Raw genomic sequence first — 17,605 nt, 5'->3', positions numbered from 1 at the left:
GCAGTGAAATACAGTCTGCCAGAGCAGTGAAATACAGTCTGCCAGAGCAGTGAAATACAGTCTGCCAGAGCAGGGAAATACAGTCTGCCAGAGCAGGGAAATACAGTCTGCCAGAGATGGGAAATACAGTCTGCCAGAGTAGAGATATACAGTCTGGAATACAGTCTGCCAGAGCAGAAAAATACAGTCTGCCAGAGCAGTGAAATACAGTCTGCCAGAGCAGTGAAATACAGTCTGCCAGAGCAGTGAAATACAGTCTGCCAGAGCAGTGAAATACAGTCTGCCAGAGCAGTGAAATACAGTCTGCCAGAGCTAGGGGTTTATAAGGGTGACTAGGGGTTTATAAGGGTGACTAGGGGTTTATAAGGGTGACTAGGGGTTTATAAGGGTGACTAGGGGTTTATAAGGGTGACTAGGGGTTTATAAGGGTGACTAGGGGTTTATAAGGGTGACTAGGGGTTTATAAGGGTGACTAGGGGTTTATAAGGGTGACTAGGGGTTTATAAGGGTGACTAGGGGTTTATAAGGGTGACTAGGGGTTTATAAGGGTGACTACGGGTTTATAGGGAGTGAATAGAGGTTAATATGGGTGAATGTGGTGACTTCCTTAACATGTGAACAAAGCCACTACCCCAGCCTGTATCAGGGTTGTTCCTTACCATGTGAACATATCCAGGGATATGGTGCAGCATTCACAGAGATCCAGGGATATGGTGCAGCATTCACAGAGATCCAGGGATATGGTGCAGCATTCACAGAGATCCAGGGATATGGTGCAGCATTCACAGAGATCCAGGGATATGGTGCAGCAGTCACAGAGATCCAGGGATATGGTGCAGCAGTCACAGAGATCCAGGGATATGGTGCAGCAGTCACAGAGATCCAGGGATATGGTGCAGCAGTCACAGAGATCCAGGGATATGGTGCAGCAGTCACAGAGATCCAGGGATATGGTGCAGCAGTCACAGAGATCCAGGGTTATGGTGCAACAAAAATAGGATTTATTTTCCTTTTAGATCTAACAAAATGTATTCTCTGATGAACTAAAAGCCCAGACTATTTGAAATGAAAAGGCATGATATGGTCAAGATTTTACAGCTCCTGCGTCTAGCTAGGACTCCTCCTACAGAAGGCCCAACTTCCTCCATTTACCTTTCACACTCGCCACAGTGCAACAAAAAACTATTTTCCTTTTTAATCAAACAAATAATTATCCTATCAACTTAAAGCATAGATAACTGGACAGAAAAATACATAATCTGATCTCCTCTGTGTATGGTCAAAAGACTATACTGCAAGCACTTCCCCCACCGAAGGCCCAACTTCCTGTCTTTTATCCTTCAACTTCCACACTTGCCATAGTACAATGAATGGGCAAGAGGGGGAGCCATATACAGTTGAAGTCAGAAGATTACATACACCTTAGCCAAATACAATTAACCTCAGTTTTTCACAATTCTTGACATTTAATCCTAGTAAAAAATCCCTGTTTTAGGTCAGTTAGGATCACCACTTTATTTTAAGAATGTGAAATGTCAGAATAATAGTAGAGAGAATGATTTATTTCAGCTTTTATTTCTTTAATCACATTCCCAGTGGGTCAGAAGTTTACATACACTCAATTAGTATTTGGTAGCATTGCCTTTAAATTGTTTAACTTGGGTCAAACGTTTCGGGTAGCCTTCCACAAGCTTCCCACAATAATTTGGGTGAATTTTGGCCCATTCCTCCTGACAGAGCTGGTGTAACTGAGTCAGGTTTGTAGGCCTCCTTGCTCGCACACGCTTTTTCAGTTCTGCCAACAAATGTTCTATAGGATTGAGGTCAGGGCTTTGTGATGGCCCCTCCAATACCTTGACTTTGTTGTCCTTAAGCCATTTTCCCACAACTTTGGAAGTATGCTTGGGGTCATTGTCCATTTGGAAGACCCATTTGCGACCAAGCTTTAACTTCCTGACTGATGTCTTGAGATGTTGCTTCAATATATCCACGTAATTTTCCAACCTCATGATGCCATCTATTTTGTGAAGTGCACCAGTCCCTCCTGCAGCAAAGCACCCCCACAACATGATGCTGCCACCCCCGTGCTTCACGGTTGGGATGGTGTTCTTCAGCTTGCAAGCCTCCCCCTTTTTCCTCCAAACATAACGATGGTCATTATGGCCAAACAGTTCTATTTTTGTTTCATCAGACCAGAGGACATTTCTCCAAAAAGTACGATCTTTTCCCCCATGTGCAGTTGCAAACCGTAGTCTGGCTTTTTTATGGCGGTTTTGGAGCAGTGGCTTCTTCCTTGCTGAGCGGCCTTTCAGGTTACGTCGATATAGGACTCGTTTTACTGTGGATATAGATACTTTTGTACCCGTTTCCTCCATCTTCACAAGGTCCTTTGCTGCTATTCTGGGATTGATTTGCACTTTACGCACCAAAGTACGTTAATCTCTAGGGGACCGAACGGGTCTCCTTCCTGAGCGGTATGACGGATAAGTGGTCCCATGGTGTTTATACTTGCGTACTATTTTTTTCTGAGGTCTTGGCTGATTTCTTTTGATTTTTCCCATGATGTCAAGCAAAGAGGCACTGAGTTTGAAAGTAGGCCTTGAAATACATCCACAGGTACACCTCTAATTGACTCAAATGGTGTCAATTAGCCTATCAGAAGCTTCTAAAGCCATGACATCATTTTCTGCAATTTTCCAAGCTGTTTAAAGGCAAGTTCAACTTAGTGTATGTAAACTTCTGACCCACTGAAATTGTGATACAGTGAATTATAACTGAAATAATCTGTCTGTGAACAATTGTTGGAAAAATTACGTGTCATGCACAAAATAGATGTCCTAACCGACTTGCCAAAACTATAGTTTATTAACAAGAAATTGTTATTAGTGTTAAGTATTACTATCATAAGGGAAGTACACCATATTTCATCTAATATACATGGTGCTCTGTATGTTTTATCTAATGTCTAACCGGCTCTAACAGTGAATAAGGTTTTATATCGGTGAAATTGGCTGTTCCCCTCGAAGCATTTAGTATTGTCCCTGGAGCAGAAAAGGAGGACCAAGGCCAACCACCATGCCAAGGTCTCCCTACTGCACTGTGACAAATGTGCTTCAAAGCTTTTTTAGGGGAGAGGTGGTGCTTTGTACTGAATTAGTATTTGTACTTAAGGATTTTTATTTTGTATTTTATTTAACGTTTATTTAACTAGGCAAGTCAGTTAAGAACATTCTTATTTACAATGACGGCCTATGAAAAGGCAAAAGACCTCCTGCGGGGACGGGGGCCTGGGATTAAAATAAATAGAAAATATAGGACAAAACACACACCACGACAAGAGAGACGACACTACATGAAGAGAGACCTAAGACAACAACATAACATGGCAGCAACACAGGACAACACAGCATGGTAGCAACACAACATGACAACAACATGGTAGCAGCACAAAACAGGGTACAAACATTATTGGGCATAGTCAACAACACAAAGGACAAGAAGGTAGAGACCACAATACATCACGCAAATCAGCCACAACTGTCAGTAAGAGTGTCCATGACTGAGTCTTTGAATGAAGAGATGGAGATAAAACTGTCCAGTTTGAGTGTTTGTTGCAGCTCGTTCCAGTCGCTAGCTGCAGCGAACTGAAAAGAGGAGCGACCCAGGGATGTGTGTGCTTTGGGGACCTTTAACAGAATGTGACTGGCAGAACGGGTGTTGTATGTGGAGGATGAGGGCTGCAGTAGATATCTCAGATAGGGGGGAGTGAACGGGTGTTGTATGTGGAGGATGAGGGCTGCAGTAGATATCTCAGATAGGGGGGAGTGAACGGGTGTTGTATGTGGAGGATGAGGGCTGCAGTAGATATCTCAGATAGGGGGGAGTGAACGGGTGTTGTATGGGGAGGATGAAGGCTGCAGTAGATATCTCAGATAAGGGGGAAGTGAGGACTAAGAGGGTTTTATAAATAAGCATCAACCAGTGGGTCTTGTGACGGGTATACAGAGATGACCAGTTTACAGAGGAGTATAGAGTGCAGTGATGTGTCCTATAAGGAACATTGGTGGCAAATCTGATGGCTGAATGGTGAAGAACATCTAGCCGCTCAAGAGCACCCTTACCTGCCGATCTATAAATGATGTCTCTGTAATCTAGCACGGGTAGGATGGTCATCTCAATCAGGGTTAGTTTGGCAGCTGGGGTGAAAGAGGAACGATTGTGATAGAGGAAACCAAGTCTAGATTTAACTTTAGCCTTCAGCTTTGGTATGTGCTGAGAGAAGGACACTGTACAGTCCAGCCATACTCCCAAGTACTTGTAGTAATCACACCTGTGGGGAGAGGGGCATTCTTCTTACAAAACCACATGACCTTTGTTTTGGAGGTGTTCAGAACAAGGTTAAGAGTAGAGAAAGCTTGTTGGACACTAAGAAATCTTTGTAGAGAATTTAACACAAAATCCGGGGAGGGGCCAGCTGAGTATAAGACTATCATCTGCATATAAATGGATGAGAGAGCTTCCTACTGCCTGAGCTATGTTGTTGATGTAAATTGAGAAGAGATTGGGGCCTTGGATCGAGCCTTGGGGTACTCCGTTGGTGACAGGCAGTGGCTGAGATAGCAGATGGTCTGACTTTATACACTGCACTCTTAGCAGCACAACATTGCTTAGAATCAAAGGGCAATGGTGACATCGTTTAGGACCTTTAAGGTTGCAGTGACGCATCCATAACCTGAGCGGAAACCAGATTCCATACCAGAGAGAATACTATAGACATCAATAAAGCCAGTCAGTTGATTATCCAACACTTTTGATAAACAGAGCAAAATAGAAATAGGCCTATAACAGTTAGGATCAGCTTGATCTCCCCCTTTAAATAAAGGACGAACCGTGGCTGCCTTCCAAGCAATGGGAACCTCCCCAGAAAGGAGAGACAGGTTAAAAAGGACAGAGATCGGCTTGGCGATGACAGGGGCACTAACCTTAAAGAAGAAAGGGTCTAAACAATCTGACCCAGATGTTTTTTTGGGGTCAAGTTTAAGGAGCTCCTTTAGCACCTCGGACTCGGTGACCGCCTGCAGGGAGAAACTTTGTAGCGGGGCAGGGGACAAATAGGGAGAAGCATCGGGGGAGTCGCATTAGAAGGGGTGTGAGATGAGAGGCAAGTAGCTGTATTGTACCCCAGGAACCTCAGAGAGAGAGAGAGAGAGAGAGAGGCAAGTAGCTGTATTGTACCCCAGGAACCTCTGAGAGAGAGAGAGGCAAGTAGCTGTATTGTACCCCAGGAACCTCTGAGAGAGAGAGAGAGGCAAGTAGCTGTATTGAACCCCAGGAACCTCTGAGAGAGAGAGAGAGGCAAGTAGCTGTATTGTACCCCAGGAACCTCAGAGAGAGAGAGGCTAGTAGCTGTATTGTACCCCAGGAACCTCTGAGAGAGAGAGAGAGAGGCTAGTAGCTGTATTGTACCCCAGGAACCTCTGAGAGAGAGAGGCTAGTAGCTGTATTGTACCCCAGGAACCTCTGAGAGAGAGAGAGAGGCTAGTAGCTGTATTGTACCCCAGGAACCTCTGAGAGAGAGAGAGGCTAGTAGCTGTATTGTACCCCAGGAACCTCTGAGAGAGAGAGAGAGGCAAGTAGCTGTATTGTACCCCAGGAACCTCTGAGAGAGAGAGAGAGAGAGGCTAGTAGCTGTATTGTACCCCAGGAACCTCATAGAGAGAGAGAGAGAGAGGCTAGTAGCTGTATTGTACCCCAGGAACCTCAGAGAGAGAGAGAGAGGCTAGTAGCTGTATTGTACCCCAGGAACCTCTGAGAGAGAGAGAGAGGCTAGTAGCTGTATTGTACCCCAGGAACCTCAGACAGAGAGGCTAGTAGCTGTATTGTACCCCAGGAACCTCAGACAGAGAGGCTAGTAGCTGTATTGTACCCCAGGAACCTCAGACAGAGAGGCTAGTAGCTGTATTGTACCCCAGGAACCTCAGAGAGAGAGAGAGGCTAGTAGCTGTATTGTACCCCAGGAACCTCTGAGAGAGAGAGAGAGAGGCTAGTAGCTGTATTGTACCCCAGGAACCTCTGAGAGAGAGAGAGAGAGGCTAGTAGCTGTATTGTACCCCAGGAACCTCTGAGAGAGAGAGAGAGAGGCTAGTAGCTGTATTGTACCCCAGGAACCTCTGAGAGAGAGAGAGGCTAGTAGCTGTATTGTACCCCAGGAACCTCTGAGAGAGAGAGGCTAGTAGCTGTATTGTACCCCAGGAACCTCTGAGAGAGAGAGAGAGAGGCAAGTAGCTGTATTGTACCCCAGGAACCTCTGAGAGAGAGAGAGAGAGAGAGGCTAGTAGCTGTATTGTACCCCAGGAACCTCTGAGAGAGAGAGAGAGAGAGAGAGAGAGGCTAGTAGCTGTATTGTACCCCAGGAACCTCTGAGAGAGAGAGAGAGGCTAGTAGCTGTATTGTACCCCAGGAACCTCTGAGAGAGAGAGAGAGGCTAGTAGCTGTATTGTACCCCAGGAACCTCAGACAGAGAGGCTAGTAGCTGTATTGTACCCCAGGAACCTCAGACAGAGAGGCTAGTAGCTGTATTGTACCCCAGGAACCTCAGACAGAGAGGCTAGTAGCTGTATTGTACCCCAGGAACCTCAGACAGAGAGGCTAGTAGCTGTATTGTACCCCAGGAACCTCAGAGAGAGAGGCTAGTAGCTGTATTGTACCCCAGGAACCTCAGAGAGAGAGAGAGGCTAGTAGCTGTATTGTACCCCAGGAACCTCAGAGAGAGAGAGAGGCTAGTAGCTGTATTGTACCCCAGGAACCTCAGACAGAGAGGCTAGTAGCTGTATTGTACCCCAGGAACCTCTGAGAGAGAGGCTAGTAGCTGTATTGTACCCCAGGAACCTCAGACAGAGAGGCTAGTAGCTGTATTGTGTTTGAGAGCCTTTTAACTGTCTTCCTTCAGAATGAGATGCTGGAGGAGGGCCAGGAGTATGCTGTGATGCTGTATACGTGGAGGAGCTGCTCTCGCGCGATCCCACAGGTAACCTCCGTATAACTCACGTTACAAAACCATCTATACTGTGGGATCCTAGTTGCAACCTGTTGTGCACTAGACCTCTATGTAAATATATTCCCGGGCATCTCCCCCTCTATCAGGTGAAGTGTAATGAGTGTATTGCTCATGATTCCCTGTGTCTTCCTTCCTCTATCAGGTGAAGTGTAATGAGTGTATTGCTCATGATTCCCTGTGTCTTCCTTCCTCTATCAGGTGAAGTGTAATGAGTGTATTGCTCATGATTCCCTGTGTCTTCCTCCCTCTATCAGGTGAAGTGTAATGAGTGTATTGCTCATGATTCCCCGTGTCTTCTTTCCTCTATCAGGTGAAGTGTAATGAACAGCCCAACAGAGTGGAGATCTATGAGAAGACAGTGGAGGTGCTGGAGCCTGAGGTCACCAAGCTCATGAACTTTATGTACTTCCAGGTAACACCAACCAGTCAGAGGTCTCTCTCGCTCTCTGTCTCTCGCTCTCTGTCTCTCGCTCTCTGTCTCTCGCTCTCTGTCTCTCGCTCTCTGTCTCTCGCTCTCACTCTGTGTAGATAATATTCTCATATGTTCTGTGTAATATTGTAACACATTAATTAAAATAATTTTGTTCAAATTAAATCCATATAAAGATGTGGTCTATCATGTAACTGTAAAACCTTCTATCCATGTTGACCCCTCCCTCTCTCTCTCTCCTGGTCAGCGATTGGCTATAGACCGGTTCTGTGGGGAGGTGCGTCGTCTCTGCCACGTTGAAAGGAGGAAGGACTTTGTCTCTGAGGCCTACCTCCTCACCTTGGGGAAGTTCATCAACATGTTCGCTGTGCTCGACGAACTCAAGAACATGAAGTGTAGCGTCAAGAACGACCACTCTGCCTACAAACGGTACAGACATAGAAAGGTCCAAAATGGGACCCTATTCCCTTTTGTAGTGCACTGTAATGAAACAGGGCCCATAGGTCTCTGGTCAACAGTAATGGAACTGGGCCCGTAGGTCTCTGGTCAACAGTAGTGGAACTGGGCCCGTAGGTCTCTGGTCAACAGTAGTGGAACTGGGCCCGTAGGTCTCTGGTCAACAGTAGTGGAACTGGGCCCGTAGGTCTCTGGTCAACAGTAGTGGAACTGGGCCCGTAGGTCTCTGGTCAACAGTAGTGGAACTGGGCCCGTAGGTCTCTGGTCAACAGTAGTGGAACTGGGCCCGTAGGTCTCTGGTCAACAGTAGTGGAACTGGGCCCGTAGGTCTCTGGTCAACAGTAGTGGAACTGGGCCCGTAGGTCTCTGGTCAACAGTAGTGGAACTGGGCCCGTAGGTCTCTGGTCAACAGTAGTGGAACTGGGCCCGTAGGTCTCTGGTCAACAGTAGTGGAACTGGGCCCGTAGGTCTCTGGTCAACAGTAGTGCACTTTAAAAGGAATAGTGGGCGTCCCCTCCCTGGGCGTCCTCTCCCTGGGCGTCCTCTCCCTGGGCGCCCTCTCCCCGGGCGTCCTCTCCCCGGGCGCCCTCTCCCCGGGCGCCCTCTCCCGGGCGCCCTCTCCCCGGGCGTCCTCTCCCGGGCGTCCTCTCCCGGGCGTCCTCTCCCTGGGCGTCCCCTCCCTGGGCGTCCTCTCCCTGGGCGCCCTCTCCCCGGGCGCCCTCTCCCCGGGCGCCCTCTCCCCGGGCGTCCTCTCCCTGGGCGTCCTCTCCCGGGCGTCCTCTCCCTGGGCGTCCTCTCCTGGGCGTCCCCTCCTGGGCGCCCTCCCTGGGCGCCCCCTCCTGGGCGCCCTCTCCTGGGCGTCCCCTCCTGGGCGCCCTCTCCTGGGCGCCCTCTCCTGGGCGCCCTCCCTGGGCGCCCCTCCTGGGCGCCCCCTCCCTGGGCGCCCTCTCCTGGGCGTCCTCTCCTGGGCGTCCTCTCCCTGGGCGTCCTCCCTGGGCGCCCCTCTCCTGGGCGCCCTCTCCCTGGGCGTCCTCTCCTGGGCGTCCCTCCCTGGGCGTCCTCCCTGGGCGTCCTCTCCCTGGGCGCCCTCTCCTGGGCGTCCTCTCCTGGGCGTCCTCTCCCTGGGCGTCCTCTCCTGGGCGTCCTCTCCTGGGCGTCCTCTCCTGGGCGTCCTCTCCCTGGGCGTCCTCTCCTGGGCGTCCTCTCCCTGGGCGTCCTCTCCCTGGGCGTCCTCTCCTGGGCGCCCTCTCCTGGGCGTCCCTCTCCTGGGCGTCCTCTCCCTGGGCGTCCTCTCCCTGGGCGCCCTCTCCTGGGCGTCCCCTCCCTGGGCGCCCTCTCCCTGGGCGTCCTCTCCTGGGCGCCCTCTCCTGGGCGCCCTCCCTGGGCGTCCCCTCCTGGGCGCCCCTCCCTGGGCCCTCCTGGGCGCCCCTCCCTGGGCGTCCTCTCCCTGGGCGTCCTCTCCTGGGCGCTCCTCTCCTGGGCGCCCCCTCCTGGGCGTCCCTCCTGGGCGTCCCCTCCTGGGCGTCCTCTCCTGGGCGTCCTCTCCCTGGGCGTCCTCTCCCTGGGCGCCCTCTCCCTGGGCGTCCTCTCCCTGGGCGTCCCCTCCCTGGGCGTCCTCTCCTGGGCGTCCCTCCCCTGGGCGTCCTCTCCCTGGGCGTCCCCTCCTGGGCGTCCTCTCCCTGGGTCCCTCCCTGGGCGCCCCTCTCCTGGGCGTCCCTCTCCTGGGCGTCCCCTCCCTGGGCGCCCTCTCCTGGGCGCCCCTCTCCCTGGGCGCCCTCTCCTGGGCGCCCCTCCCCTGGGCGTCCCCTCCCCTGGGCGTCCTCTCCCTGGGCGCCCCCTCCCTGGGCGTCCTCTCCCTGGGCGCCCTCTCCCTGGGCGTCCCCTCCCTGGGCGCCCTCACCCTGGGCGCCCCCCCCCTGGGCGTCCTCTCCCTGGGCGTCCTCCCTGGGCGTCCCCTCCCCGGGCGCCCCCTCCCTGCTATCCCAGCTCAAAGCTTCTCCGTGTGTGAGTATATGACCAGGAGTGTCCTCCTGCCGTCTCATGTCCCCTGCAGGTAGATCAGCGGTGATGTTGCTGTAGTTTGAGACCGTTATAAAGGAAGAGACCGTTGTCTGCTAAGTGGCAGTGTAACAGCATGTTAAGTTGTGATGGGAATCTCTTTCTATTGACAGTCTGTTGGTATTGAACAAACCTTCCTTGATCTCTCATGTACTGTTCTCCCTCTCTGTCTCTCTCTCTCTCCCCGTATCTCCCTCTCTCCCCCCTCCCTATTTTCTCCCCCCTGTAGAGCTGCCCAGTTCCTCAGGAAGATGTCAGAACCCTCGTCCATCCAGGAGTCTCAGAACCTCTCCATGTTTTTGGCCAACCACAACAAGATCACTCAGGTAAAACACACCTGGCCAACCACAACAAGATCACTCAGGTAAAACACACCTGGCCAACCACAACAAGATCACTCAGGTAAAACACACCTGGCCAACCACAACAAGATCACTCAGGTAAAACACACCTGGCCAACCACAACAAGATCACTCAGGTAAAACACACCTGGCCAACCACAACAAGATCACTCAGGTAAAACACACCTGGCCAACCACAACAAGATCACTCAGGTAAAACACACCTGGCCAACCACAACAAGATCACTCAGGTAAAACACACCTGGCCAACCACAACAAGATCACTCAGGTAAAACCTACCTGGCCAACCACAACAAGATCACTCAGGTAAAACATACCTGGCCAACCACAACAAGATCACTCAGGTAAAACACACCTGGCCAACCACAACAAGATCACTCAGGTAAAACACACCTGGCCAACCACAACAAGATCACTCAGGTAAAACACACCTGGCCAACCACAACAAGATCACTCAGGTAAAACACACCTGGCCAACCACAACAAGATCACTCAGGTAAAACCTACCTGGCCAACCACAACAAGATCACTCAGGTAAAACACACCTGGCCAACCACAACAAGATCACTCAGGTAAAACCTACCTGGCCAACCACAACAAGATCACTCAGGTAAAACCTACCTGGCCAACCACAACAAGATCACTCAGGTAAAACCTACCTGGCCAACCACAACAAGATCACTCAGGTAAAACCTACCTGGCCAACCACAACAAGATCACTCAGGTAAAACACACCTGGCCAACCACAACAAGATCACTCAGGTAAAACCTACCTGGCCAACCACAACAAGATCACTCAGGTAAAACCTACCTGGCCAACCACAACAAGATCACTCAGGTAAAACACACCTGGCCAACCACAACAAGATCACTCAGGTAAAACCTACCTGGCCAACCACAACAAGATCACTCAGGTAAAACCTACCTGGCCAACCACAACAAGATCACTCAGGTAAAACCTACCTGGCCAACCACAACAAGATCACTCAGGTAAAACACACCTGGCCAACCACAACAAGATCACTCAGGTAAAACACACCTGGCCAACCACAACAAGATCACTCAGGTAAAACACACCTGGCCAACCACAACAAGATCACTCAGGTAAAACACACCTGGCCAACCACAACAAGATCACTCAGGTAAAACCTACCTGGCCAACCACAACAAGATCACTCAGGTAAAACCTACCTGGCCAACCACAACAAGATCACTCAGGTAAAACCTACCTGGCCAACCACAACAAGATCACTCAGGTAAAACCTACCTGGCCAACCACAACAAGATCACTCAGGTAAAACCTACCTGGCCAACCACAACAAGATCACTCAGGTAAAACCTACCTGGCCAACCACAACAAGATCACTCAGGTAAAACCTACCTGGTCAACCACAACAAGATCACTCAGGTAAAACACACCTGGCCAACCACAACAAGATCACTCAGGTAAAACACACCTGGCCAACCACAACAAGATCACTCAGGTAAAACCTACCTGGCCAACCACAACAAGATCACTCAGGTAAAACACACCTGGCCAACCACAACAAGATCACTCAGGTAAAACCTACCTGGCCAACCACAACAAGATCACTCAGGTAAAACACACCTGGCCAACCACAACAAGATCACTCAGGTAAAACCTACCTGGCCAACCACAACAAGATCACTCAGGTAAAACCTACCTGGCCAACCACAACAAGATCACTCAGGTAAAACCTACCTGGCCAACCACAACAAGATCACTCAGGTAAAACCTACCTGGCCAACCACAACAAGATCACTCAGGTAAAACACACCTGGCCAACCACAACAAGATCACTCAGGTAAAACACACCTGGCCAACCACAACAAGATCACTCAGGTAAAACCTACCTGGCCAACCACAACAAGATCACTCAGGTAAAACCTACCTGGCCAACCACAACAAGATCACTCAGGTAAAACCTACCTGGCCAACCACAACAAGATCACTCAGGTAAAACACACCTGGCCAACCACAACAAGATCACTCAGGTAAAACACACCTGGCCAACCACAACAAGATCACTCAGGTAAAACACACCTGGCCAACCACAACAAGATCACTCAGGTAAAACACACCTGGCCAACCACAACAAGATCACTCAGGTAAAACCTACCTGGCCAACCACAACAAGATCACTCAGGTAAAACCTACCTGGCCAACCACAACAAGATCACTCAGGTAAAACCTACCTGGCCAACCACAACAAGATCACTCAGGTAAAACCTACCTGGCCAACCACAACAAGATCACTCAGGTAAAACCTACCTGGCCAACCACAACAAGATCACTCAGGTAAAACCTACCTGGCCAACCACAACAAGATCACTCAGGTAAAACCTACCTGGCCAACCACAACAAGATCACTCAGGTAAAACACACCTGGCCAACCACAACAAGATCACTCAGGTAAAACCTACCTGGCCAACCACAACAAGATCACTCAGGTAAAACCTACCTGGCCAACCACAACAAGATCACTCAGGTAAAACACACCTGGCCAACCACAACAAGATCACTCAGGTAAAACACACCTGGCCAACCACAACAAGATCACTCAGGTAAAACACACCTGGCCAACCACAACAAGATCACTCAGGTAAAACACACCTGGCCAACCACAACAAGATCACTCAGGTAAAACACACCTGGCCAACCACAACAAGATCACTCAGGTAAAACTTACCTGGCCAACCACAACAAGATCACTCAGGTAAAACCTACCTGGCCAACCACAACAAGATCACTCAGGTAAAACCTACCTGGCCAACCACAACAAGATCACTCAGGTAAAACACACCTGGCCAACCACAACAAGATCACTCAGGTAAAACACACCTGGCCAACCACAACAAGATCACTCAGGTAAAACACACCTGGCCAACCACAACAAGATCACTCAGGTAAAACACACCTGGCCAACCACAACAAGATCACTCAGGTAAAACACACCTGGCCAACCACAACAAGATCACTCAGGTAAAACACACCTGGCCAACCACAACAAGATCACTCAGGTAAAACCTACCTGGCCAACCACAACAAGATCACTCAGGTAAAACACACCTGGCCAGGTTACAGCTGTTGGTCGTTCCTCTCTAAAACAACACTAGTCAGTTAAACATCTCTCTCTGTCTCCAGTCTCTGCAGCGGCAGGTTACAGCTGTTGGTCGTTCCTCTCTAAAACAACACTAGTCAGTTAAACATTTCTCTCTGTCTCCAGTCTCTGCAGCAGCAGCTGGAGGTGATTAATGGCCATGATGAGCTGCTGGCTGACATAGTCAACCTGTGTGTTGATTACTATGAAAACAGGATGTTCCTGACCCCCAACGAGAAACACATGCTGCTAAAGGTAGGTTACCGTCTGGCTGGCAGGCTGGGCCGCGTCCCAAATGGCTCCCTATTCCCTATATATAGGTTACCGTCTGGCTGGCAGGCTGGGCCGCGTCCCAAATGGCTCCCTATTCCCTATATATAGGCTACCGTCTGACTGGCAGGCTGGGCCGCGTCCCAAATGGCTCCCTATTCCCTATATAGGTTACCGTCTGACTGGCATGCTGGCCCGCGTCCCAAATGGCTCCCTGTTCCCTATATAGGCTCCGGCCAGCACGGCCTCTTGTTCCCTATATAGTGCACTACTTTAGACCATGGGCTTAGGTACCTGTCTGTTACCTCTAGGTGATGGGGTTTAGTCTGTACCTGTCTGTTACCTCTAGGTGATGGGGTTTGGTCTGTACCTGTCTGTTACCTCTAGGTGATGGGGTTTGGTCTGTACCTGTCTGTTACCTCTAGGTGATGGGGTTTGGTCTGTACCTGTCTGTTACCTCTAGGTGATGGGGTTTGGTCTGTACCTGTCTGTTACCTCTAGGTGATGGGGTTAGGTCTGTACCTGTCTGTTACCTCTAGGTGATGGGGTTTGGTCTGTACCTGTCTGTTACCTCTAGGTGATGGGGTTAGGTCTGTACCTGTCTGTTACCTCTAGGTGATGGGGTTAGGTCTGTACCTGTCTGTTACCTCTAGGTGATGGGGTTTGGTCTGTACCTGTCTGTTACCTCTAGGTGATGGGGTTTGGTCTGTACCTGTCTGTTACCTCTAGGTGATGGGGTTAGGTCTGTACCTGTCTGTTACCTCTAGGTGATGGGGTTTAGTCTGTACCTGTCTGTTACCTCTAGGTGATGGGGTTAGGTCTGTACCTGTCTGTTACCTCTAGGTGATGGGGTTAGGTCTGTACCTGTCTGTTACCTCTAGGTGATGGGGTTAGGTCTGTACCTGTCTGTTACCTCTAGGTGATGGGGTTTGGTCTGTACCTGTCTGTTACCTCTAGGTGATGGGGTTTAGTCTGTACCTGTCTGTTACCTCTAGGTGATGGGGTTTGGTCTGTACCTGTCTGTTACCTCTAGGTGATGGGGTTAGGTCTGTACCTGTCTGTTACCTCTAGGTGATGGGGTTTGGTCTGTACCTGTCTGTTACCTCTAGGTGATGGGGTTAGGTCTGTACCTGTCTGTTACCTCTAGGTGATGGGGTTAGGTCTGTACCTGTCTGTTACCTCTAGGTGATGGGGTTTGGTCTGTACCTGTCTGTTACCTCTAGGTGATGGGGTTTGGTCTGTACCTGTCTGGGGTTTGGTCTGTACCTGTCTGTTACCTATAGGTGATGGGGTTAGGTCTGTACCTGTCTGTTACCTCTAGGTGATGGGGTTAGGTCTGTACCTGTCTGTTACCTCTAGGTGATGGGGTTAGGTCTGTACCTGTCTGTTACCTCTAGGTGATGGGGTTTGGTCTGTACCTGTCTGTTACCTCTAGGTGATGGGGTTAGGTCTGTACCTGTCTGTTACCTCTAGGTGATGGGGTTAGGTCTGTACCTGTCTGTTACCTCTAGGTGATGGGGTTTGGTCTGTACCTGTCTGTTACCTCTAGGTGATGGGGTTTGGTCTGTACCTGTCTGTTACCTCTAGGTGATGGGGTTAGGTCTGTACCTGTCTGTTACCTCTAGGTGATGGGGTTAGGTCTGTACCTGTCTGTTACCTCTAGGTGATGGGGTTTGGTCTGTACCTGTCTGTTACCTCTAGGTGATGGGGTTAGGTCTGTACCTGTCTGTTACCTCTAGGTGATGGGGTTTGGTCTGTACCTGTCTGTTACCTCTAGGTGATGGGGTTAGGTCTGTACCTGTCTGTTACCTCTAGGTGATGGGGTTAGGTCTGTACCTGTCTGTTACCTCTAGGTGATGGGGTTAGGTCTGTACCTGTCTGTTACCTCTAGGTGATGGGGTTTGGTCTGTACCTGTCTGGGGTTTGGTCTGTACCTGTCTGTTACCTATAGGTGATGGGGTTAGGTCTGTACCTGTCTGTTACCTCTAGGTGATGGGGTTAGGTCTGTACCTGTCTGTTACCTCTAGGTGATGGGGTTTGGTCTGTACCTGTCTGTTACCTCTAGGTGATGGGGTTTGGTCTGTACCTGTCTGTTACCTCTAGGTGATGGGGTTAGGTCTGTACCTGTCTGTTACCTCTAGGTGATGGGGTTTAGTCTGTACCTGTCTGTTACCTCTAGGTGATGGGGTTAGGTCTGTACCTGTCTGTTACCTCTAGGTGATGGGGTTTGGTCTGTACCTGTCTGTTACCTCTAGGTGATGGGGTTAGGTCTGTACCTGTCTGTTACCTCTAGGTGATGGGGTTTGGTCTGTACCTGTCTGTTACCTCTAGGTGATGGGGTTAGGTCTGTACCTGTCTGTTACCTCTAGGTGATGGGGTTTGGTCTGTACCTGTCTGTTACCTCTAGGTGATGGGGTTAGGTCTGTACCTGTCTGTTACCTCTAGGTGATGGGGTTAGGTCTGTACCTGTCTGTTACCTCTAGGTGATGGGGTTTGGTCTGTACCTGTGTTACATCTAGGTGATGGGGTTTGGTCTGTACCTGTCTGTTACCTCTAGGTGATGGGGTTAGGTCTGTACCTGTCTGTTACCTCTAGGTGATGGGGTTAGGTCTGTACCTGTCTGTTACCTCTAGGTGATGGGGTTTGGTCTGTACCTGTCTGTTACCTCTAGGTGATGGGGTTAGGTCTGTACCTGTCTGTTACCTCTAGGTGATGGGGTTAGGTCTGTACCTGTCTGTTACCTCTAGGTGATGGGGTTTGGTCTGTACCTGTCTGTTACCTCTAGGTGATGGGGTTAGGTCTGTACCTGTCTGTTACCTCTAGGTGATGGGGTTAGGTCTGTACCTGTCTGTTACCTCTAGGTGATGGGGTTAGGTCTGTACCTGTCTGTTACCTCTAGGTGATGGGGTTTGGTCTGTACCTGTCTGTTACCTCTAGGTGATGGGGTTAGGTCTGTACCTGTCTGTTACCTCTAGGTGATGGGGTTAGGTCTGTACCTGTCTGTTACCTCTAGGTGATGGGGTTTGGTCTGTACCTGTCTGTTACCTCTAGGTGATGGGGTTAGGTCTGTACCTGTCTGTTACCTCTAGGTGATGGGGTTAGGTCTGTACCTGTCTGTTACCTCTAGGTGATGGGGTTAGGTCTGTACCTGTCTGTTACCTCTAGGTGATGGGGTTAGGTCTGTACCTGTCTGTTACCTCTAGGTGATGGGGTTAGGTCTGTACCTGTCTGTTACCTCTAGGTGATGGGGTTAGGTCTGTACCTGTCTGTTACCTCTAGGTGATGGGGTTAGGTCTGTACCTGTCTGTTACCTCTAGGTGATGGGGTTTGGTCTGTACCTGTCTGTTACCTCTAGGTGATGGGGTTAGGTCTGTACCTGTCTGTTACCTCTAGGTGATGGGGTTTAGGTCTGTACCTGTCTGTTACCTCTAGGTGATGGGGTTAGGTCTGTACCTGTCTGTTACCTCTAGGTGATGGGGTTAGGTCTGTACCTGTCTGTTACCTCTAGGTGATGGGGTTTGGTCTGTACCTGTCTGTTACCTCTAGGTGATGGGGTTAGGTCTGTACCTGTCTGTTACCTCTAGGTGATGGGGTTAGGTCTGTACCTGTCTGTTACCTCTAGGTGATGGGGTTTAGTCTGTACCTGTCTGTTACCTCTAGGTGATGGGGTTAGGTCTGTACCTGTCTGTTACCTCTAGGTGATGGGGTTAGGTCTGTACCTGTCTGTTACCTCTAGGTGATGGGGTTTGGTCTGTACCTGTCTGTTACCTCTAGGTGATGGGGTTAGGTCTGTACCTGTCTGTTACCTCTAGGTGATGGGGTTAGGTCTGTACCTGTCTGTTACCTCTAG

At 50.1% G+C, this 17,605-nt stretch overlaps 1 protein-coding gene across 2 annotated transcripts in view; it reads left to right on the top strand.

Annotated features, from left to right (window-relative positions):
* Positions 1-17,605, top strand: part of LOC106590724 (cytoplasmic FMR1-interacting protein 1 homolog) — an 82,268-nt gene that overhangs the window by 14,239 nt on the left and 50,424 nt on the right. For both annotated transcript variants that reach the window (XM_045687220.1, XM_045687219.1), the window contains exons 4-8: positions 6,950-7,027; positions 7,368-7,469; positions 7,735-7,916; positions 10,231-10,327; positions 13,612-13,740. In XM_045687220.1, the coding sequence (XP_045543176.1) occupies positions 6,950-7,027; positions 7,368-7,469; positions 7,735-7,916; positions 10,231-10,327; positions 13,612-13,740 (588 nt within the window). The remainder of the gene's footprint in view (positions 1-6,949; positions 7,028-7,367; positions 7,470-7,734; positions 7,917-10,230; positions 10,328-13,611; positions 13,741-17,605) is intronic.

Source organism: Salmo salar, chromosome ssa10, assembly GCF_905237065.1.
Source record: "Salmo salar chromosome ssa10, Ssal_v3.1, whole genome shotgun sequence".
NCBI lineage: Eukaryota > Metazoa > Chordata > Actinopteri > Salmoniformes > Salmonidae > Salmo > Salmo salar.
This window is presented reverse-complemented; position numbering and strand designations above follow the sequence as displayed.